The sequence below is a fragment of the Arvicanthis niloticus genome, chromosome 3 (genome assembly GCF_011762505.2).
Source record: "Arvicanthis niloticus isolate mArvNil1 chromosome 3, mArvNil1.pat.X, whole genome shotgun sequence".
NCBI lineage: Eukaryota > Metazoa > Chordata > Mammalia > Rodentia > Muridae > Arvicanthis > Arvicanthis niloticus.
This window is the reverse complement of record NC_047660.1, coordinates 49,250,607-49,272,580: the sequence shown is the minus strand read 5'-3', so window position 1 is coordinate 49,272,580 and position 21,974 is coordinate 49,250,607. Positions and strand designations below refer to the sequence as shown.

Genomic DNA, 21,974 nt, shown 5'->3' with positions numbered 1-21,974 from the left:
TGTGGCTCACCCCTGTAATCTCAGCATGTGGGAGGCTATGGGCAGAGGATGATGGGTTCAAGGCCAATTTGGTGAGACCCCATCTACAAAAGTAAATAAATAAATCTAATGCAAACAGTAACTAAAGAGATCATTTCAGATGATGAGGCCTGGCTATGTTTAGAATACACTGCAAGGTCCCATTTGAGTTGGGAGAATCAAAGAGTTTTCAGTGCTAGTTCTCTGTGTGGGAAGAGGATGCAGGAGAATGTAGAAGAGGCAGTGGAGGAGGAGGGAGGAGGAGGAAGAGGGGGTGTACCAGCCCCTCCAAAGGAGGCAGAGGCAGACACCTGTCACAAGCATCCCTAGCATCTGGGGTCAAGGCTAAGGAGGGGCCAAGAAGCAAATCTAGCAGGAAGAAGCAGCACAAAGAGTTGGTGGGCCTGTAGCTGGAGGGGGACAGCAGACAGGGCTTAGCAGAGGTATATGTACAGCAGTCCAGATTCCTCCAGGGATGGGCCACAGGGCCTTGACATCAGTCACACCCATGTAGGCCTGATCTGACCCTGAAGCGTGGCCTTGTCAGGCTCTAGGACCTCTCAGCCACCTCAGGCCTGGCTGAGGTCCCCACCAGCCTCACTTCACCCTGGTAGAGAACTTTCTCCAGAGCCCTTGTTTGAAGCTCCAACTCAGCCAGCCCCACCCTAGCATGAAATCTGAGACTGAGGATGGAGTCCCGAGCCTATTGCTATTCCCAAAAATCACTCCCATTTTCAACATGAGCGTAGCTTCCTACCCATTCTTTGAGGCTGCGCTCCTGTCCCGGTGCCTCCACAAAATCTCCACTCTGCAAACCTTTCCCAGACCCCTTCAATCACTTTGCTCTGCCCTCCCCATCAGCAGGAACGAAGAGGGGATGAGGGAACCCTATTCTTCCTGGCTTATGCTGTGTAAGATTAGTGTGCTCTTGGGTACTTGCTTGGAATGTGATCTCTTTAAGGACAGAGATCTGTCTGGCAACTCTCTGTCCCTCCCACAACACCAAACCCAGCCCTGAGACATATCAAGGAACATACATCACTGAATGGATAAGAGATGCAGAACACGGTCAGGAAGACGTTAGCTCTTCCTAATCCAATGCATGCCCTCTCAAAGACAGTTAATCAAAAGCTGGAGGCACAGAGCACAGGGAAAGCACATTTATACAGTGTTTATTGTGTGTTAATAACAAGTGAATTATATGTGCTAGCAGATTTAGCCCTTACCACCAGCTAGTTCTCTAATGAGAAAACTGAAGTTCAGAGACTATGCTCAGCTTTCCTGGTGGCCAATGAGTCCTTCGGATCCCATGCCCTGCTCATTCTTCCTCCTGCCCTCCTACCACACAGGGTGAGATAGAGACTTTTAATGTCCTGGTTTGCCTACAGCCCACCAGGCATTGAAGGGGAAGGACTGAAGGGTTTGGCTTGTCATGACCACAGTAAAATAGTCCCTATCCAAGATTGTAGCTGCCTGTCCCAAGACTGTGTCCATTTCTTGTGTCTCGGTCCCTGGCTCTAGCTCGTCGCAGACAGGCTGAAGTCAGAAGCAAGGAAGTCGAGGGAAAGTTGTGATATCTTGTCCCCAGTGTGTTCCAGGAACATCAATTAGGCCAATGACCTGAGTGTCTGGTCATCTGGTCACTCCAAGGGGATCACAGCAGGAGGTTCCTCACGAACAAAGATCACACGCACACCCGCGCGCGCGCGCGCACACACACACACACACACACACACACACACACACACAAAGCTCTGACCTTGGCTAATTAGCCTCAGGTGTCTGTGGGGCAAGCTGATGTAGAATATCTGAGTTCTCTTTGTGAGGCTCATTTGCTATCCCAACTTGGCTCTGGCAGAGCTGTCCTGACACACAAAGACACAGGTAAGTCGTCCTGCATCTCCCCCCTCCATCCCCACCCCCACGCCACCGATTTCTCTGACTTTGACAGCTCTCTCTTGACTGCTCAGAGAGCTCCTGCTGCTGGCTAGATTCATAGGATTGCCTATGAAGTAGTATTCCATAGAACCTCCTGAAAAACTTTTTCCTTCCACTGGGCTGAATAGCCGGGAAATCTATCCCTTTGGAGCTGCAGGCCTTCTGGGCATCAAACCAGACAGATGTGCGGCACTATGGCAAACAGACAAGCAAGCCAACACCAGTATTCCACAAAGCAGGAGGGATAGGGGGAGAAGGGACACACACACACACACACACACACACACACACACCACTCACAGAGTTTGGCCAGTAAAGTTTCCCCGTGGAGAAAAAGCCTCCTTGCCAGCGGGATTTGCTGGGACCTAGGGAGGTTTCCCCAGGAATCCTCTGCGAAGGCAAACGGCAGCCGCAGCAGTTTCCACAAACAGCAGCAAAACTTCAGTCCTAAAAGTCCCCCAAACTTCCCCCTCCCTTTCTCCCTCGGTCTTTTGTTCCCCCACTGCATTGCCAACCAAGCAGCTCCCAGCTTCCCACACTGGACTGTCCTCCCCCAACCCCAACTCCAACCCCAACCCCAACCCCTGCCCGGCCCGCAGCCTCGATCCCAGCTTGCCCACGCCCGGCTTCCGTGCGCCCCTGGGGGAGCCGGGGGGTCGCTCACCCGCCTTGCAGGGGTCTTTGTAGTTGAGGAGCTCCGGGGCGTACTCCTCGCCCAGGTCGTAGGTGTAGTCGGCCAAGTCCAGCGGCCGGCCGGCGCGCGGGAGCAGCAGCAGCAGTAGCAGCGGCAGCGACAGCAGAGGCAGCGGCAGCGGCGGGCGGGCCACGCCGGGCATGCTGGCTGGCGGCGGTGGCGGTCGCTCCCGGACGCGGGAGCGGGGCGACCGGGAAGGGAGCGCTGAAGGCGAAGGGGAGGCGCTCTCCCCCCGAGGCCACCTCTTCCCGTCCCGTTTCCTGTCTCCCGCCCCCCGCTCGGCCCGGCTCGCTCCGGCTCTGGGCTCCGGCGTCCCCTCGCCCTCCTCTCGGTCGCTCCCTTTCTTTTCTCGCCGCCCTCCCACTCCCCACCCCACCCCCCCTTTTAGGGAAATGAGCTCGCTGGAGGGCGGGTTTTCGCCCAGCTCAGCCCCCCTCGGGGCCGGGACCGTGCTCGGCCGGACCGGGAAGCACGCCAGCCGGGCGGGGAGGACGAGAGTAGCACCGCCCGCCCCGAAGGGAGATCCGCTGCCTGGGGCCGGGGCCGGGGCCGGGGCCGGGGAGGGGGCGCGGGCCCGGGATGCCCGGAGGCACCGCTCCGCGAAGGGCCCCCTAGAGGCCGCTGTCCTGCACGGGGCGAAGTGCCTCCGGGCACGGGACACGCTGTCAGGTCGGTTCCTTCCTCTTTTCTCAGCCAGAGACTCCAGAGTCTGTCTGTCTTAGACCTTCGCTCTCTCGCTTCTCACTGTCTCTCTGTCTAGCTGTCTCCCTGCCTGTCTCGGTCGCTGTCCTTCCCTGTGGACACACCGCTGGAGGGCGCCTAACACCCGTGTATGGCACCCAGGTCCCGTCCTCCGTCCCCGCCTTTTGCTCTGTTCCCCACTACCTGGGGTAGGACCAAACCCCCATCGCTCTTGGAACGGACGTGGCAAAGCGCCTCAACTCTCCAAACCCTCTTCTTCCCAGGACAGCTCCTGCTAGAAGCCGAGCTGGAAAAAAAATGTGGAAAGACGCGCCACTCTTTGTTTTTCAATCGGGCTGCTTTATTCTTTTGTGGTAGGATTCCCCCTGGCCCGGGGGAGACACCTTTTCTCTACAGACTTCCACCTTCTTCTGGGCAGGAGCAGCTTCCTGCTTGTCTATCAAAAACCCTTTGCGGAGGGTCTTTCCTGTCCCTCTGCGGTTTCTACCGACTCTGTAAAGCAAAGAACTGATGTTTATCATGTGAGGGAGGGGGACTGAAGAAGCCACCCGCTTGGGTCCAGTGTAGGATGTGTCTCGGAGCCTTCCATCCTCCGAGCTCCAGAGCTCCCCAGACCACTGACTTCAAAAGATCCCTAGTAGGTCCCCCCGACAAAGCAGGCAGCCCAAGCGCTCCCAGTGTTACTCGGGCACCCTGAAAGGTACTGTTGCTCACCGGAGGGGTGCTAGATATAGTACAATGGTAGCTCTCCACACAAGGTGCTCACAGCGAGGCCTAGGAAAGCCAGCTGTCTCCCGGAAGAATCGGAATCGGAACCAGCATCGTGCCCTTCCTCCTGGCCCAGCTTAGAGGTGGGTGTGGAGGGCTTGGCCTGGAAAGAGCACCTACTTTCAGTGTCACCTGCATTAGTATGGGACACTAAGCTGGTAAGGCAAATTCCCGAGGGTCAGTTTCCTCTTCCTCGCTAATTCGTGGAGGGACTGGGCTGGAAACAGAAGCCCATAGGTGATGTCTAAGCTCAGCTAAGGCCAGCAACTTAGCAGGCCACCTGAGAGCTGGTAGGGAAGGTGGGACACAGGTCCATGGAGAGAGAACACGTTTGGTGCAGGGGAATCAATACTACACAGGGTGCATTAGTCATCCTTTCAAATGTTTCTCTATTTAATCTTTGGAGGGAGACCCTTCACTCACACACCCACCTGGAAGTTCTGGGATTTTCTAGCGAAAGCCTCAAGACTAGGGATGCTCTCTGGAGCCATCTTCATGATGTAGCAGTAGGTTCCTGGAGCTGGCTTATAGGCAGTCAGGAGCTAGGCATATAACACTGGAGGTCATTCACAAAGTCCCCTTGCCCTCCTTACTCCCCAACCCCGGTTCTCAGCCAACTAACTCTCTTTAGATTGTCCGTGGGGGACACGATTGAGTCAGCGGTTCAAGCGTCTGAGGTGAGGCAGACAGGTACAGAATGGCAAGAGACCTCTGGACATGACACAATCGGGAAATTCCAGTAAAGTCCTGGTCCCTCAGGCGTCCTCACCCGCTGGTAGTCATACACAACAATGCCGGTGGAGCCAATGGAGAAGGTAGCAATGGTGTCCATGCGCTCACTCGAGGCTAGGCGTTTCTGAGTTTCCGGTGCTCCCATGCTCATCTCAAGGACCTAGGGGAAGGGTATCAGAATGCTACCTGGCATTTCTCTTTCTTCCCACAGCCTTTTGGTACCCAGGTCTACTCAAAATCCCCTATTCAAATGCAATTCCTTCTTTCCTGAGATCTCAGGAAGGCTACACAGGTGTTGGAGGGACTGATATCACACTAGGCCAGGGCCTGGGAGAGAATCTATGCTGGACGGCTGCCTGCCTCATCTCTGCTGGTGTCACCCAAGATAGCTTTTGCTTGTCCCTTCTCTTCCTTCCCTTCTCTTCCTCTAGGACAGTTGCTCATCTTCCTGTCCTCCCCCCTCCCCCACCCTTTGTCTGACGTTCCTGTCTGCCCAACCCGGGCCTGCTCACCATCTCAGTATGTTTCTGACTCATGTGAAGGCCCATGAGCAGGGCCCCTACAATCACCACGACAACAAGGACCACCACCACAACCACGATGAGAAGGCGTTTGAGATGCACTGGGCAGCAGGGGATGCGGAACTGGCTCCTGGGGCCTGCTGAGTAATCCTGAGAGAGCAAGGAATGCAGAGAGACAAGTGGGTAGTTGGGAGGATGACTCCTCCTCTCCCTGTACAAGCAGGACACCCTCCTATACCCCTTTAGGCTATGAGTGTGCAGGGAAGGCCTGGGAGTTCAGAGAAGGCTTTGGGAAGGAAGACTTTGGGGAAGGTGGCTGGACTCTAACAAAACCCGTAGATACTTAGAAAGTTAGAAGCAAAGTCTGGGTTTGGAATAATCCAAGAAAGCCAGTTACCAATCTCATCTTCTGTTTTCCCAAGACGCCTGGCACCCGAGCTGTAGCGATAGATTTTGTTCCTCCAAAGGATCCAGTTAGCACCATCTCCGTGCCTTTACACGGATTCCCTTTGTTCCTTCCCAATTCAGTCCATGTGCTATTCGTGTGTGTGAAGATGCGTGTGTATGTGTGTGTGTGCGCGCATTTGTGTGTACGTGTGTGTGGTATGTGAGTGTGCATGTATGTGTATGTGTAAGTCAGAGACAACTTTCATTTCCTTTCATCATGTGAATTCCAGAGATTAAACTCAAGCCGCCACATTTGGTGGCATGTACCATTACCTACTGAGCCATGCTTTAAAAAAAAAAAAAAAAAAAAAAAGCAAAAACAAACAAACAAAAAAAACATATCTCTGACCCAGGCTACATTTCAACTCCTTATATATCTAAGGATGACCCTGAGTGATTATCTTGCTTACACTTCCAAACGGTGTGGACCTCCATGCCTGGATTATGTAGTTCTGGGGATCAAACCCAGGTCTCGGTGCTTGCATGGCACTCTACCCACTGATCCATCCCAGCCTCACTGTCCTTTGTTCTGTGATGCTTCCTATAACCTCCCAACTACTTGGTGGCTCTCTCAGTGTTCTCCACAGGCCTAGTGACCCCTCTGTGGCTCTCTACCCCTTTATACAGGAATTCATGGCTGTCATGCCTCCCTCTGCCAGGGACTCTTTGTGATCACAGCATCTCTATCCTAGCAGCCCAACCCTCAGCTAGTTGAATAGATGAGTCTAGACAAAGGAAAAAGCTTAATGGAGGATGGACAGGCAAGTCCAGTATACTATGTATGTACACACGTACACGCACACATACACACACACACACAAACACGCAAATCACACTCACCGGTGGGCTCTCCATCAGGACCTCTTTGCTACCCACGTCCATTTTGTAAGGTCTCTCTCTCTGTCTCTCTCCTCTCATCTCTCTGGTGTGACCAATGCCTTATATATATAATCATCAGAGAGAGAGAGAGAGGACAGAGGTGAAGGACTGAGTCTCCTGTCTGCCAGCCAAGTCCTTGGCTTTGAAGCTTGTTTGTTCCTGGCTTTTCAGAGCCTAGGCCCCGATAAGCCAGCTGCAAGAGCCCCCAAGGGCCCTTGGCCTAGGCACATGAATCCTCTTGGCCCCAACAAGAGCAAACCTGGGTGAGGTAAGCAAACTCACCCTCAGGCCACCTGCTCCTCTCACTGTGGGTGTCTTTCTGGCATGTCTGCCTCTCTTGCTGGCACCTGCCCCTGAGCCCTGTGGCTTCTTGTCTTCTTACAGGCCAAACTGTTCTGGTGGCAGCCAAGAATCTGGCCATCCCTTTCCACAAGATAACCTTACCAGGCTCAGGCACGAGTTCCATTCAGGGACTGAGAAAGTGGCGCTTGTTGATGGGGCTGGAGAGGTGGCTGGTGGAGGAACAGGGCCTGGGACAGCACCTGGGGCCCATTAGTGTGGTTTCTTAGGGTCAGATTCCTCTTTACCCAACCTCCGCCCACACCTGCCATCCCTAACCTCAGACTTGCTCCTGTCTTCCTAATTCTGGAAACTCTGTCCCCACTGATGGGAAACTATTACTCATGGGTGTTGAGTGCTGTTTTGTTCTTTGCTCTGGGCTTGTCTGTATGTTGAATGCTCTGATGGCTTCTCCCAACCTTACTCTTTGCCTTCTGGTGCTGAGGATCAGACTTAGGGTCAGGAGCACGCTTGGAAAGTCCTCTACTGCGGAGTCACATCCTCAGCCCCTGGCATTTTCTTCAACACCTCCTTTGTCTCCTCCCTGTCCCTGCTTTCTCTCTTTCCCCAAATTCTCTTCTGTGCTTTGGGTACTAAGTCACATCTACCGGTGACTTAGGATTGCCTGCATCCTTTCAACGTGGGGTTGGATACATGCCTCTAGTTTCCTTTTAAAGACTTATTTATTTTTATTTTATGTGGATGAGTGTTTTGCCTGCATGTTTGTCTCTGCACCACCTGAGTGCCTGGTGCCTCTGGAGGTCAGAAAAGGACATCAGAGCCTCTGGAACTGAAGTTACAGACAGTTTCAAACCTCCATATGGGTGCTAGGTGTCAAACCTGGGTCCTCTGGCAGAGTAGTCAGTGCTCTTAACCACTGAGGCATTTTTCCAGCCCTCTGGTTCCTTTTTAGTTGTTGGCAAGACGATCTTGAAAAAAAAAAACTTTGCACCTCTAAACTTGTATGAATGTGTAAGGCAGAACCCAGTATGTCCCAGTATTGACCTGACACCCTATTCTCCCACACAAATGTCAGGTTGTCTCCCACATTGTTTCCAGGACTCCTTATAGACATGCCAGATCCATGGGTGTGCAAGTCTCTTATTCAAAATTGCCTAAAGAAGTTACATATAGATGCATATTCTCGCACATGCTTTAAAAATTGCTTTTGAGTAACCAACAACTCTCTAATTTGACTTAAGACTCCCTCAACAAGAGGGAATTCATACCTGGTACTGGAAACCTAGCTAGCTACTCTGTACTAGTGATGGTTATTGGAGGAAAATCTACAACCACTAAACCAGCATCCCTAAGAATAGTCTATAAATATTTGTCCTTACACCCACGGAGAAGTGTAGTTCTCACCCCTTGTCAAGGAAACTTGTCTTTGTAACAGACATAGACCACTACAGAAAACCACAACTAATCAAAACGAAGAATTGTGGAGTCCAGTCCCAATGAATATATCTACAAAACACTTCACATCTAAGGCTCCAGGAACATTACAGAACAGGAGACAGAAAGATGGTAAGAGCCAGAGGATCATGGTCAGGGAATTTGCTATGAGGCTGTATCTCCTCGTGATATTAGAAGCTGCACACAAAGTCTCACCAACCTGACTGCCCAGATGAGAGACAAGGACACCACCAATGAATGTGCCAAACTGGATGAGGAAAAGCCCAGAAGCCCTAAATCCTACACAAAGAACTATGGGCAACTGAAGAAAGCTGGGAGGTGGGAAAGGTGGCCCTCTGCAGGGAAGAACACACCCATTGGTTTTCTAGTGCCAAATGGTCAGCCCCCAAAACACACATACAATCTCAAAATTTTTTTAAAAGGAAAACATTTGGAAACTTTCCAAAAATTTGTTTTTGAGGTTTATCTTTTGCCTGCATGCGTATCTGTGCACCACGTATGTGCTCTGCCAGTGGAGGCCATAGAATGAGCCAGATCCCCTGGAGGGGGAGTTCAACTGTTGAACTGGGGAGTTGAACTCCAGTCCTCTGTAAGAGCAACACATGGTGTTTACCTCTGAGCCATTTCTCCAGTGCCTTGTTTTTATTTTAAGACAACCTCATCCCCCTCCCCCAAGCTGGGCTCGAACTGGTGGCAATCCTCTTGACTTAGCTTCCTGAGTGCAAGATTATAGGCATGCATCTCCAAGCTCTGCTCCATCGACTGTTGAATGAGTGAATGCCAAACTTAGGCACAGAGAGCCGGCTCTACTTGAACTTTGAAATGTCACCCAGCTCCCTAGCACCTTGTCCTTTCCCTTTGATCATGAGCTGGCCCCCTTCTTTCCAGCCTTGGCAGCCTCCCCTGTCCCCCAAGTATCCCCTCTCCAGCTTGAGGGCCTCAGTATTGAGGGCCATGGCATCTGAGATGAGAGCTCCTGAGACACTTAGTGGAGGGGAGAAGGAAGGAAATGTTTGCGCCCACTGTCCTCCTTGGCCCTCTAACTGCCCCCTTAAATATTTGCCTAAGCCTCCCACGGCTCAGGAAAGTGTCTTAGAGTCAATGGAAGAAGGGGAGGGCTGAGGGAAGGAAAGGAGAGGAGAGCCAATGTCCTCTCCCCTTGGTTGTGTGCAGGTGACAGATGTAAAAGACAGACTGCTTGCACTGCCCACCCCTCTGACCATCCCCCAGGCTCCCTGGGTTGTCCTGGAAACCTAGAGATTGATGGCTGACTCACACATACTGGGTCTGAGCCAGGTTGGCAGCAGGCCAGCAGGAGAGCCAAGAAGAACTGCAGGCATCTCGGGGTCCCTGTGGGCATCTCGGGGGGCCGCAGTGTCCAGTTGTGGTACTTATTCCGAACAGGAGCAACAGCTGGGGTTTGCCATCATTGCCAAGTGTGAGAAGAACACTTATGTTCTCTCGGGTCCTCGGGCTGCCCTTAAACTGGGTTCTCATAGCACTAAGACTTTAACAGAGCAGCAACAACTTGTTTTTAGGGGGTCCTGGGGAAGCTGCTGTCAAGCTTCTCTGAGTGAATTTCGGATGTTTCTCAACATCTGGTAGGGGTCTTGAGTTCCCTGGAGAAGGAAGAGGGGAAGAGAGGGAGCAGGGAAGGAGGGAAGCTGCCTCTTCAGCTTGGACGTAGACCCCAACCTTGCCCCCAGACCGGCCTATGGTATAGCCTTCTGTATTTGCTCTCACTGAAGCTAGTTCTGACTGTGAATGTACTCACCCTGGAAGGCCAAGAGTCAATGGCACATGCTCTGTGACCTGTCCTTTAGCCCCAGACTCTGCAATCCTTTCATGGACCCTCATTGTTTACCTGCCATTTAGCACACACAATGTTAACTGGAATCTGCTATGAGAGGTGGGAAGACTAGCTTCCCAAACAGAAGGAAAGGAATATGTTGAACAAGTTTTCTTTGCACTGCTGTAAGCCTGTAAGCACATCAAAGAGCATGCACACAGCCTATATGTGATCATATACAACCACGACTGTTACCGAACACAAGGAGTCTCCTTCTGCAAGTCCCTAGCTCCTTCCTTTGATGCATGAGATCTGTGTTCCCCCTGGAAGCTCTGGAAGCCACAGGAAGTCCTACTTTTCTAGACTGTCCTGTGTTCATCTCTGAAATGGGCCTGCTGCCCCCTGACTTCCCTGCCTCACAAAGCCGTTTTGACACTCAGATGACTTCATGGAGATGAAAGGCCATTCGTCATCACTGTCATCTACTTCATCCTCAGGATACCTCTCGATAGCTAAGCCTAGGATCCAAACTCCTCCCCCTTGTCTCTGGGTTGCCCTCTGTGACAACCCTGGGCAGTGGAAAACCTCACAGTAGCCACTATCCTTTGCCTGCTCCCAGCCCTTCAGCTGCACAATCCAGGACAAGATTCACTCCGCCCTTTGTGTGCTGGGCAAAGCCGTGCCAGGGACGAGTGGGGATGGCTGTCCAGCTGCCCCAGTCATCCTCCTTACCCCTCCTTGCCCCTTTCCCTCAAGCTGGCTCAAACAAGGCAGCACAGGCAACTGACTAGCAGAGGCTAGTGGGTGTCAAAAGGCAGGAGTATCCCAGGCTGCAGGACCAGGGACTTTAACTCAGAGCAGAGGTTTCCTCGCTGGCTGAAACTGGTACAGCTGGGGAAGATGTTTTGTTGTTGTTCTTTGTTTGTTTTTTGTTTCTTTGGTTTTATTTTCCTTAGCTGGGGTCGTCTCACTATATGGCCAGGCTGGCCTTGAACTCTTGATCATCTAAGAGCCTTAGCTTCCTGCTAGAGCAGCAGTTCTCAACCTGTGGGTCCAGACCCCTTTGGGGGCCAAACCACCCTTTCACAGGGGTCGTATGTCAGATATTTACATTATGATTCATAACAGAAACAAATGTACAGTTAGTTATGAAGTAGTAACGAATATAATTTTATGGTTGGGGGTCTCCACTAAAGGGTCACAGCATTAGGAAGGGTTAGAACCACTGCTCTAGAGTGCTTGAATACAGTTATGCACCACCATACCTGGTTGGCTCACACGCTTCTTTGTTTTGTGTTTGAGACAAGGTCTCAAGTATCCCAAGCTAGCTTTGAACTTATATAGCTGAGGATAACCTTGAACTTCAAGTCCTTGTACCTGCCAAGTGCTAGGATTACAGCCATCTACCTTCCTTGAAAAAGAATGTGATGCTGGAGGTCAAACCACATTAATAACAAGCACTCTGACAACTGAACTACAGCCCCAGCCCCTTGCTGGGGCCTTGAACCCAGGTCCTTGTGCACACTACCACTAAACTATATTCTCAGACTTTTACATCTTTAACAAAAATCACTGCATTTGTTTGTTTGTTCGTTCGTTATGATCATACCTTGGCGTGCATGTGGAGATCAGAGGATGGCTTCCACACCTTAGTTCTCTCCTTGTACTCTATGGGTCCTAGGGATTGGACTCAGGTCATCAAGCTTGGTGGCAACCTGCTGAGTGAGCCATCTTGCCAACCCACATGCCTTTGCCTTTTTAAACAAAAATAGCTGTAGAAAGAAATGTTGCTGTTACATTTTTTTCTTTTTTCTTTTCAGATCTCTTCAGTCTGAGGTTTCATAAAACACTCTCCATGTAGCTCTGGAAAATTCCAGGGTACTTTTGTGGCAACATGGAAGTGCAATAGACAAATAATGTCCTTCTTAGGTAAAGTATGTTGAACTCGGAGACTCCATGGAAGGCTCTCAAGGAGCTTTGGACTCTAGAGTTACCCTTTGAAGAGCACTGGGGTAGAAAGATTGCTGTGAACTTGAGGTTGAGCTTCTGGGCCTAGGGCTACACTTTCCTTATCTATAGATGGGAATTATGTCCCTTCCCTGCTAAGGGACAGCCAATTAACCGTGCCAAGTACACAGTGGAGCTAGAGAGTCTGGCTGCTTTTCGCTTTCTGTAACCTCGGTTTCCTCGTTGATGAAACAAAGACCTGAGCTGGAGCACCCCAGGCTCTTCCAACTCCAACGGGACTGTGGTTGTGCAGTGTGAAGCGGCCCACACTTGCCACTCCATCGGTTACCTTTCCCTTTTCAGCTCACAGGCACAAAAGCACGCTCTGTTCCTCAGCTGATGCAAACAAGCTCGCACCCTCAAGCTCCCAATCTTTCATGCCAACCTGGATGTACATGAGTCACTGGCGACGCACCCCTTCATTCTACGCCCCCTCACAACCAAGACATACACACAGGTGCACCATAGGTCCACAGATTCATGTGCCCCCTGCATAGGCACAATTCTCATACAAATGAAATCTCTGCACAGACAGCTCTGGAGATCAGACACAGAGGCTGGTGGCCTGGTAGGACACGCTGCGGACGGGTGCAACCACTCCATCCTTTGGCTGCTCTCCCACGGGCGCCCGGCCTGGGCCTCCCCGCTCCGCCCCCGCGCGCGCCCCCGCCGCCTGCGCCGCAGTCCGCGTCCGCCAGCCCAGACAGCCAGTAGTTGCGGTCCCAGTTCCGCGCAGCGCTCCGGAGCTGAAAGGACTGCAGCCAGCGCCCGAGGTCAGGAGGAATAGGTGGCGCCTAGAGAGCGGGTGGCACCAGAGCTGCGGCAGCCGGGAGGTGGAAGCTCTCAAGAGGGGCAGAGCAGCCTGCAGTGAGCAGCGGGGCGCCGGCAGGCTGGTGTTGAGGGAGACCCTGCAGGAGGCATGGCCGGGCTACGAGCCAGGCGGGGCCCTGGGCGCGGGCTACTGGTGTTGTCCACGCTGGGTTTTTGCCTAATGCTGCAAGCCACTGCCAAGAGGCCTCCTAAGACACCCCCCTGCCCACCCAGCTGCTCCTGCACCAGGGACACCGCCTTCTGCGTGGACTCTAAGTCGGTGCCCAAGAACCTGCCTTCAGAGGTCATCTCCCTGTGAGTCTGTACCTAGCCTTGGGGGTGGGGAAAGGAAGGCACAGAAAGCTCTGGAAGAGAGAAACCCTGTTCCTCTTTTCAGAGGATATAGACCAGGAGCACTCCCAGGCTTCCTCAGAACTGGGGACTCCAGGCCCCAGTTTGCAGGGAGCGCTGCAATCCATACAACAGCCATAGCTTGGGTAAACCAGAATTCATAGCCAAGGATGAATCATCACCATCAGCAAGCAGCACCATCAGCAGCGCAATGAGACCTACTGTGTGTGGGTTGGAGGGAGTGTCTACAAGAGTATGCTGGCCCCTCCCTGTGAGGTCACACCAAGGACAGGAAGCAAGAGGACTAATAGCAGCAGGGGGAGGGGTGACAAGTGAGCTTGCCCTCGTGGTACCTTGGCATGGGCCAGACCCCTGTCACTGGGTTTGCTGTTCTGCACACAGCTGGGCCAGCCTCACTTGCAGCAACTGGCCCATGACCCCCACCCCTTGCCTGTGAGACTAGAGAGATTGTGAGGTCCCTCATCTTGCTGCCCTATCCCTCAGCAGCACCAAGACACTGTGGGTGATGGGTAATGATGGTAGTGCTGGTAATGCAACCTGCTCTTGGCTGGGAGGGAAGGTGAGCCTAGGGCCACTGGTGCTTCTGGAGGCAGCAGGAGAGAAGAATGGAGGACACTGAGTTTGGGGGAAGAAAGAGTAGCTGCAGGTAGGAGCTAGGGCTACTGAATGCAGATGCCACTGCCCTGCCCACCTCTGTCTGCAGTACAAGTCCTTCAGGCACTTACACAGTCTTGGCCCCTGTGTTCCCTGCAGGACGCTGGTGAACGCTGCCTTCTCAGAGATCCAGGATGGAGCCTTCTCCCACTTGCCACTGTTGCAGTTCTTGTATGGATGGCTTTGGGGAAGGGTGGGTGGGAACATGGTGGAACCTGACAGATGCTGAACTTGGGTGAGAACAGGTGGAGAGAGGGTTAGAAAATGCAGATGCCCCGATAGAATATGCTCTGAAAGATGGAATGACATGGGGTCAGGGGTCCGGGCAGCAGAGAAACTGTACACAGAAGCTGAGAGTGTGGGATGTAGAGCATAGACTCGACTTCTCTAGAGGGTCCAGGGAATTGGGTTGGAATAGCCTGGCCCAGTGCCAGAGACTGGACACTTCAGAAGAGGGGGTTGTGCTAAACACAGATGACCCCAGGGGTCAGAGTTTGGGAGGCACGGTGGACATCTGTCGGTGCAGGGCTAAGGTGAGTTAGGGTAAAGATGAAAGACTGGATGAGGAGATGCCGTGGAAGTGGGCCGGGAGCCAGCTTGGCGAGATAACGTTGCCTCCCACCGTACTCAGGAGCAAACAGGGAGCTTGTGGCATGGAAAGAAGTTTGCACCTGGCCTTGCTGTCCAGGGGTCCTGAGGTATGGAGGAAGGGTAGCCAGGTCTTGAGGAAGCTCAAGGGTGGGGCAGTAGGCATGGGCAGCAGGCACACCCTTGCGAATTCTAATTCCAGCTTTGTCTTCCCAGGTTACTCAACTCCAACAAGTTCACGCTGATTGGAGACAATGCCTTCACAGGACTGTCGCACCTGCAGTACCTGTGTGTGGGAGGGAAGGGTCAAAGACAGGGTGGAAGGAGGGGGCCCAGCCCTTAGTGGGATGGGAGGGAAAGTACAGGGAGAAGGCTGGGAGTAGGGTGGGAGGGAGGAGCCCTTGAATGCCCTGACTGTAGGATGGGCCGGAGGTCATTTCTCCCATGCCTCTGTCACCTTGCCTAATACCCCATCACTACTACAATGCAATGTTATGGCACACTATAGAAGTCTGATTCTGGCTCCTGTGCTGGTGTCTGGCCTCTGATGTAAGGAAATCACCGGTGGGGGATGGTCTGGGACTCTGAGTGGCAACTAAGGTAAGTTCTTATTTTCTCCAGCTTCATAGAGAACAACGACATCTGGGCCCTCTCCAAGTTTACCTTCAGAGGACTGAAGTCCTTGACACACCTGTGAGTACCTGACACCTGTACCCTGTGGCCTCTGGATTTGGTCATGATCTTTTAGTGATCCTGGGTCCTTTCTTGCAGCTCTCTGGCCAACAATAACCTGCAGACACTGCCCAGAGACATCTTTCGTCCCCTGGACATCCTGAGTGACTTGTAAGACCTGAACTTTGCTTCTTCCCACAATGCCACAGAGGACATACCCCCCTGAACCCTGCCTCTTCCCACAGTACCACAGAGGACATACCCTTCCGAATCCTGACTCTTCCCTCAGTGCCACAGAGAGTATACCCCTGGAGAGAGAGAGGAATGGGAGTCAAAATTAGGGTGTTCAGAGGCTTGGAGGATTTGGGTTTGAGGGCTTTGAGAAGGTGAAGTCAAGTTTGAAAGGCTGAGAGCCTTCCAAATTGGGGTTCTTCAAGACCCACACAGCCTTTCTCAAATGCATATTGTATGTGTGGGGTAAACATATGTGACTTTTTTTGAATGGTTGATTTGAATTGACATTAAAGAACTCTAGCATACCTCCAGCCATTTGCCATTATTTATATAAAAAAATAAAATAAAATGGAAGCTCCTGAATTCTGAGGACTGGGAACACGACCATAGAGTGGGACAGGTTGCCTATTGCAAAAAGTGCCTGGAAGCTGTATAGGCCTGAAATCTGAGATACTCAGGAACAGCCAGCATGAGGATCATAAACAGTAAACATTTGCCTCCTGATTGAGAAGTAAAAACAGGGCTGGTGATGTAGAGCACTCACCTAGAATGTGTGAGGTCCTGGGCTCCAATCCCCAGTGTTACAGAAATTAAAATTAAAAGTTAAAAACCAGGGACTGGAGAGATGGCTCAGCAGTTAAAAGTACTGACTGCTCTTCCAGAGGACCTGAGTTCAGTTCCCAGTAACCACATGGTGGCTCACAACCACCTGTAATGGGATCCGATGCCCTCTTCTGGTGTGTCTGAAGATAGCGACAGTGGACTCATATAAATAAAATTAAAAAAAAAAAATTAAAAACCATAAGCAAGCAGAGGCTGAGGCAGGTGCTGTGGGGCCCTGGTCTAACCTAGCTATGTGTGATGAGTCTTTCACAGCAGCTTCTGAAGACCAGGTAGGCAGCTGAGGGTCTGCCCCTTCTGTGTCCTGCCCTCACATTCCAGGGACCTCCGGGGCAACGCCCTTAACTGTGATTGCAAGGTAAAGTGGCTGGTGGAGTGGCTGGCACACACCAACACCACGGTGGCTCCCATCTACTGCGCCAGCCCGCCCCGCTTCCAGGAGCACAAGGTGCAGGACTTGCCTCTTCGGGAATTCGACTGTATCACCACCGGTAGGATGTGACTCCCCTCCGGCTGAAGGCCACCCAGCTGGGCACACCCAGCTTCTATAGCCTGGGTCCCCACTGCCAGCCAGTGGGTTGGTGCCTTATTCCCTGAGGTTGATTCCACCCACCTACGCCTCTTGTCCCTGCAGATTTTGTCCTCTACCAGACTCTGTCCTTCCCAGCAGTGTCAGCGGAACCCTTCCTTTACTCCAGTGACCTCTATTTGGCTCTGGCCCAGCCAGGTGCCAGCGCCTGCACCATCCTCAAGTGGGATTATGTGGAAAGACAGCTTCGAGACTACGACAGAATTCCAGGTACCTGAGTATGGCCTGCCTGTGCTGGTCTTCTATCCAGGGGGGGAGCTGATATCAGAAGGCTCTTTCGTTCAACTCCAGTCAATTCCTAAAGGAAGAAGGGAATGAAAAGTGGTTTCTGCTCATAAAGAATTCTTTTTTTTTTGGGGGGGGGGCATGTGCCACCACTGCCCACCTCATAAAGAATTCATAACAAGCCAGACAGTGGTGGTACACGCTTTTAATCCCAGCACTTGGGAGGCAGAGGCAGGTGGATTTCTGAGTTCGAGGCCAGCCTGGTCTACAGAGTGAGTTCCAGGTCAGCCAAGGCTATACAGAGAAACCCTGTCTCGAAAACCAAAAAAAAAAAAAAAAAAAAAAAAAGAATTCATAACAAATGAACACTTGGAACCAATTCTAGCCCTGACACACATCAGTACACCTATTTTATAACATAAATTAAAACATTAACTTAATAAAAATAAAAATATTAGAGAAAGAAATTATCAGGATTATTTTATCCTTTGAAGAAGGCCAATATATACAAAATGATATCTATAAAGTACATACCTTAATCCCAGCACTTGGAAGGCAAGGCAGGCTGGTCTCTGTGAGTTTAAGGTCAGCCATGGCTGCATAATAGAGAGACAGCCTCTAAATGAATAAATAAACCAAGCAATAAACAAATAAACAAATTATTTAATTAAGTAATTAAATACTGAGAGCTAGCTATGAAGCTCAGTTGGTAGAATGCTTGCCTGGCATGCACAAAGCCCTCTGTTCATGATGGTTCAAACCTATAATCCCAGCATTTCAGAGGTGAAGGAAGCAATCTGGAGAGTTCAAGACCAGACTTGACTATATTATGAGAACCCATCTCAAAGAAAAGAATAAAGCAAAGCAAAGCTTGCCAGGGTATGGTGGCTCACACATGTAATCCTAGCACTTGGGATGCAAAGAAAGATGATTGCTGAAAGTTAAAGACCAGCTTGGTCTGTACTGTAAGGTCCAGGCCAACCAGGGTTTCCTTGTCTCAACAAACTAAACTATTTATGGACCCTGAGTCCGGAGTGGGACTGCACTGGGAGTGGAACCCTATAGCAGATCTCAGTTGTGGAGCATGGTTGGAGGCCCGCCTTTCATTTGGGTGGGGATTAGCTGACACTGCCTAACCCCGAGTGCTTCTGTTCTGGCAGCCCCTTCAGCTGTGCACTGCAAGCCAATGGTGGTGGATGGCCAGCTCTATGTAGTTGTGGCCCAGCTGTTTGGTGGCTCATACATTTACCACTGGGACCCCAACACCACACGTTTCACCAAGCTGCAGGATATCGACCCACAGCGCGTGCGCAAGCCCAATGACCTGGAAGCCTTCCGCATCGACGGCGATTGGTTCTTTGCAGTGGCTGACAGCTCCAAGGCAGGTGCCACCAGCCTCTACCGTTGGCATCAGAATGGCTTCTATTCCCACCAGGCCCTGCACGCCTGGCACCGCGACACCGACCTGGAGTTTGTGGATGGTGAGGGCAAGCCACGGTTGATTGTGTCTAGCAGCTCTCAGGCGCCAGTCATTTATCAATGGAGTCGTACTCAGAAACAGTTTGTGGCCCAGGGAGAGGTGACTCAGGTACCTGATGCCCAGGCTGTGAAACACTTTCGTGCTGGCCGAGACAGCTACCTGTGCCTTAGCCGCTACATTGGCGACTCCAAGATCCTGCGCTGGGAGGGAACCCGTTTCTCTGAGGTGCAAGCCCTTCCTTCCCGAGGTTCGCTGGCCCTACAGCCCTTCCTGGTGGGTGGTCACCGCTACCTGGCACTGGGCAGTGACTTCTCCTTCACCCAGATCTACCAGTGGGATGAAGGGCGACAGAAATTTGTACGGTTCCAAGAGCTGGCTGTACAGGCCCCCCGGGCCTTCTGCTACATGCCTGCAGGAGATGCTCAGCTGCTCCTGGCCCCCAGTTTCAAGGGACAAACGCTGGTGTACCGACATGTTGTGGTGGACCTTAGTGCCTAGCGAGAGGCTAAAGTCCTTTAGGTTCCTCAGGGTGGCACTGTATGATGGGTGGGGACCTCTGCGACCAACTTGTGGCCCCAAGTGAAGTCATAGGTGGCTAGCCTGTCTATGTAGCCACACACACAAAACACACAGAAGTGGGCCTGGGCACATACCAGGGACTAGCCCAGGGCAGCCATTCCCATCACTGTAAGTCAGCACCTACATATGCACCAGGCACCCAGTGTCCAGGTTCTCCTCTATGTGCGCACCAACGGCCCCTGATCTTCAGTGCTCCCATGCTCTGCTCCATCGCTAGTGTGTCTGGGTGACACATTGGGTGCAGGAAGGGCTGAGCCATGGCCTTCTCTTCTCAGCTTAGCCTTCTGCCCTCTGACCTTTCCTCTGGATGCTCAAGGTGTTTGTGTACCTGTTCGGCATCCGCAGTTGCAGCCTCCCTCCAGGTATGCCCACACTTCCAAGTGTGCCTGCCCACCACGACATTCTCCTTCTGCATCCACCTATGGACACTGATGCACAGACTCAGCTACATACTTGTGTGTACCCGGCCACACTCCTATTTCCATATATGTACATGTCTGGGAGTGTGTTCATGAGCAGACTGGGGGCTGAGCAAACCAGCTTCCTTGTTATCACTAGCTGCTCTTCTTGGAGGGTACCTGCAGCACCCACACTTTCTCTGTTCACCCCAGTGTACCCCCTATGTGGCTGATAAGGATAATAACAGTAAGAATGGCCATGGTCTCCTGGGGACAAAGCCTCTTCATTCTGAAGCAATAATAACGAGAAACAACAGTAACTAGGTTCTTTGCAGTGCAGTATAGCTTTCCTCTCGCTAGAGTTTTCTTCCATGACTCAATCCCAGCTCAAATGGACACGGGTGGAAAGGCTTTCTCTGGATAGCTATTGCTTTTTCAAGCTCTGGCCATCTCCTCTCTCACCCCATCTTTGGGAATGTGGACCCTGAACTGTGCTTGCTCCTTGGGTGGAGATAAAAACTAGCCAAGGCAAGACTCCTGAGAGAGCCTGAGCTACTTGTGTGGGTGCCAGGAACATGTTGGGAGCCCTGGCACCCCTCCAAGCCATGGAGATGCCCGCAGAGGCACAGCTCAGTGGAAGCTGGATGAGGGTGGCAGGAGGGACACCTGGAAACCAGGCTTCTGCTGCCCTCTGCTGTCCACTGGGAGCAGCAGCCTAGAAGCCGGAAATGGCCAGGCTGAGAGGATTTCTTATGCCTGCTGTCCCCGAGCACCTGGGGGGGGGGTAATGCTATGATTACTTTGCTTCAAATAAAGTTCCACCCCACTGCCAGCTCTCAGGTGTCCTCAGATGTTTTGTTAGGAGCAGAGACAGGGTTGTGTCACCTGTCCCTGCTGTACACAGAGACCACACCAGCTTCCAGGCCCTCTTCCTCTTAGCTCCTTTCCCTCAGAGCAATGGATGCCCTCAAGGTCAACTGGCACTAGGGTCAGGAGTTCATGGTGATGCCACCCAGGTGCTGGGCTGAGTGATGAGTCTCTTTCACCTGGGTCTGACTCACGGCCCAGTGCTCCTTCCTGGAGATTTCAGGCGTAGGACCTGCTAAGACCTAGATCTGTTCCTTGGTCAGGATGTCTTTAAGCAACATGGCAAAGACATGCTCAACCCTCTGCAGCCCTGGCTTTCTACCACTCCCTCCCTGAGCTCCCCACTGAACAGATGTCTGCCATTGTCACCACCATCACCACCAAAGTGAGGCACCTTGGCGTCCCAGGTAACACCCTTTCTCCTCATTTTTAACCAGCCACCAATACCCCATCCTTTATGTCTGAGGGTTTTCAAATGAGCATTCTTCCCCTGCCCCCTTGCCCCACTACAGCCTTCATCCAGGCTTGTCCTCATTGCTATGGTTTCCAGGTCCCTCCTGCCGGCCTACTTCTCAGATCCTTCTGGTCTGCCTTTCCTGAAACATGCCTCCATTATGTCATCTGCTACCCGGGAGCCCGCTTTGGCTCCGAGCTCTTCTGAAAACAAATCATGGCTCTGTGCCTGACATAAGCCTCCTCAGGACCAGGCCAACAGACACAGCAGCACTGGTCCCTCTCCTGCCTGCTTCCTTTCTGTCCATCCCTGAGACTACAGGAAGAACCTGTGACAAGAGGAGGGAGAGGGGAAGATCATCAGACAGGGCTGGAGCTGCAGCAGTGACCAGGGTCACTAGGGAACACGAAGCACCTTGAGAAGAACACATAGCACCATGTTGCGAAACGGCCGTACTCAGCTCTATGACCTCTTTCCTTGTCATTCCTTTCCACCCCCAGACTTGAAAAAAATGAGAACCTGTTGCCATCTTATATGAAAAGAAATGGGGAAAGGGACAGGAATGGTAGATGTGATGACAACCCCAGGAGGGGGTGCTGGTGTGTGTATCCCCACACATACTCTTGTTCCTCATCTGTTCTCCAGGGCCCCTTTCGTTTCTCACAGGTCATATATATGTCTATCTTAGGGTTTCTATTGCTGTAAAGAGACACCGTGACCATGGCAAGTCTTATAAAGGAAAATATCTAATTGGGGCTTGCTTATGGTTTCAGAGGCTTAGTCCATTATCAGCATGGTGGGAAGCATGGTGGCACACAGAAAGACATGGTACAGATCTGCAGGCAGCAGGAAGAGAGTGACACTGGGGCTGGCTTGGGCTTTTGAAACCTCAAAGCCCACTCCCCAGTGACACACTTTCTCTAATTAGGACACACCCACTCCCATAAGGCCACGCCTCTTAGTCCTTCTCAAGTAGTGCTGTTCTTTGAGGGCTCTAGCACTCAAATATGTGAGAGCAGCCTGTGGAGGCCATTCCTATTCAAACTAGCACCACTGTTTTAATTCCCATCCAGGCAAAGTCCATGTGTATCACATATCACTGACCTATCACAAGGGACGAAATCAGGTCTGAGAACTCCAGAACATGTATTGACCCCATGCTCTGAACCACAGAGCTCTGG

The 21,974-nt window shown here is 52.0% G+C and overlaps 3 protein-coding genes across 6 annotated transcripts in view; 1 reads left to right on the top strand and 2 right to left on the bottom strand.

Moving 5' to 3' along the window:
* Nucleotides 1–3,020, bottom strand: part of Bmp1 (bone morphogenetic protein 1) — a 44,683-nt gene extending 41,663 nt beyond the window's left edge. Inside the window, exon 1 of one of the 2 annotated variants that reach the window (XM_034497038.2) lies at nt 2,621–3,020. In XM_034497038.2, coding sequence (XP_034352929.1) covers nt 2,621–2,792 — 172 coding nt within the window. In that variant the 5' untranslated portion in view covers nt 2,793–3,020. The remainder of the gene's footprint in view (nt 1–2,620) is intronic. The other variant, XM_076930768.1, reaches the window with a different exon arrangement.
* Lgi3 (leucine rich repeat LGI family member 3) lies at nt 1,763–20,304 on the top strand. Of its 3 annotated transcripts, none has more exons than XM_076930770.1 (9): nt 1,763–1,902; nt 12,064–13,375; nt 14,186–14,257; nt 14,891–14,962; nt 15,296–15,367; nt 15,446–15,517; nt 16,523–16,692; nt 16,836–17,000; nt 18,176–20,304. In XM_076930770.1, exons 2-9 carry the CDS (start codon nt 13,170–13,172, stop codon nt 18,991–18,993), a joined length of 1,647 nt encoding a protein of 548 aa, XP_076786885.1. In that variant the 5' UTR covers nt 1,763–1,902; nt 12,064–13,169; the 3' UTR covers nt 18,994–20,304. The 3 variants fall into 3 exon arrangements, with proteins under 3 accessions (XP_076786885.1, XP_076786886.1, XP_076786887.1); XM_076930771.1 differs by lacking the exon at nt 1,763–1,902 and adding an exon at nt 3,037–3,319; XM_076930772.1 differs by lacking the exons at nt 1,763–1,902; nt 12,064–13,375 and adding an exon at nt 13,382–14,078.
* Nucleotides 3,699–6,780, bottom strand: Sftpc (surfactant protein C). The gene is made up of 6 exons (XM_034499201.2): nt 6,661–6,780; nt 5,365–5,523; nt 4,890–5,012; nt 4,552–4,662; nt 4,067–4,223; nt 3,699–3,844 (listed from the first exon to the last, which is right to left on the bottom strand). The coding sequence occupies exons 1-5, from the start codon at nt 6,736–6,738 to the stop codon at nt 4,077–4,079; spliced, it is 618 nt and encodes a 205-aa protein (XP_034355092.2). The 5' UTR covers nt 6,739–6,780; the 3' UTR covers nt 3,699–3,844; nt 4,067–4,076.
* Nucleotides 20,305–21,974: the final 1,670 nt, after the last annotated feature.

Coding starts and splice junctions, on each gene's coding strand:
- Sftpc (XM_034499201.2), bottom strand. CDS start 6,738: ATGAGAGGAGAGAGACAGAGAGAGAGACCTTACAAAATGGACGTGGGT. Junction 5,524..6,660: donor TCCTGATGGAGAGCCCACCG/GTGAGTGTGATT, acceptor TTGCTCTCTCAG/GATTACTCAGCAGGCCCCAG. Junction 4,224..4,551: donor GAAAATCCCAGAACTTCCAG/GTGGGTGTGTGA, acceptor TGCTCTTTCCAG/GCCAAGCCCTCCACACCCAC.
- Lgi3 (XM_076930770.1), top strand. CDS start 13,170: ATGGCCGGGCTACGAGCCAGGCGGGGCCCTGGGCGCGGGCTACTGGTG. Junction 15,368..15,445: donor CTGAAGTCCTTGACACACCT/GTGAGTACCTGA, acceptor CCTTTCTTGCAG/CTCTCTGGCCAACAATAACC. Junction 15,518..16,522: donor CTGGACATCCTGAGTGACTT/GTAAGACCTGAA, acceptor CTCACATTCCAG/GGACCTCCGGGGCAACGCCC.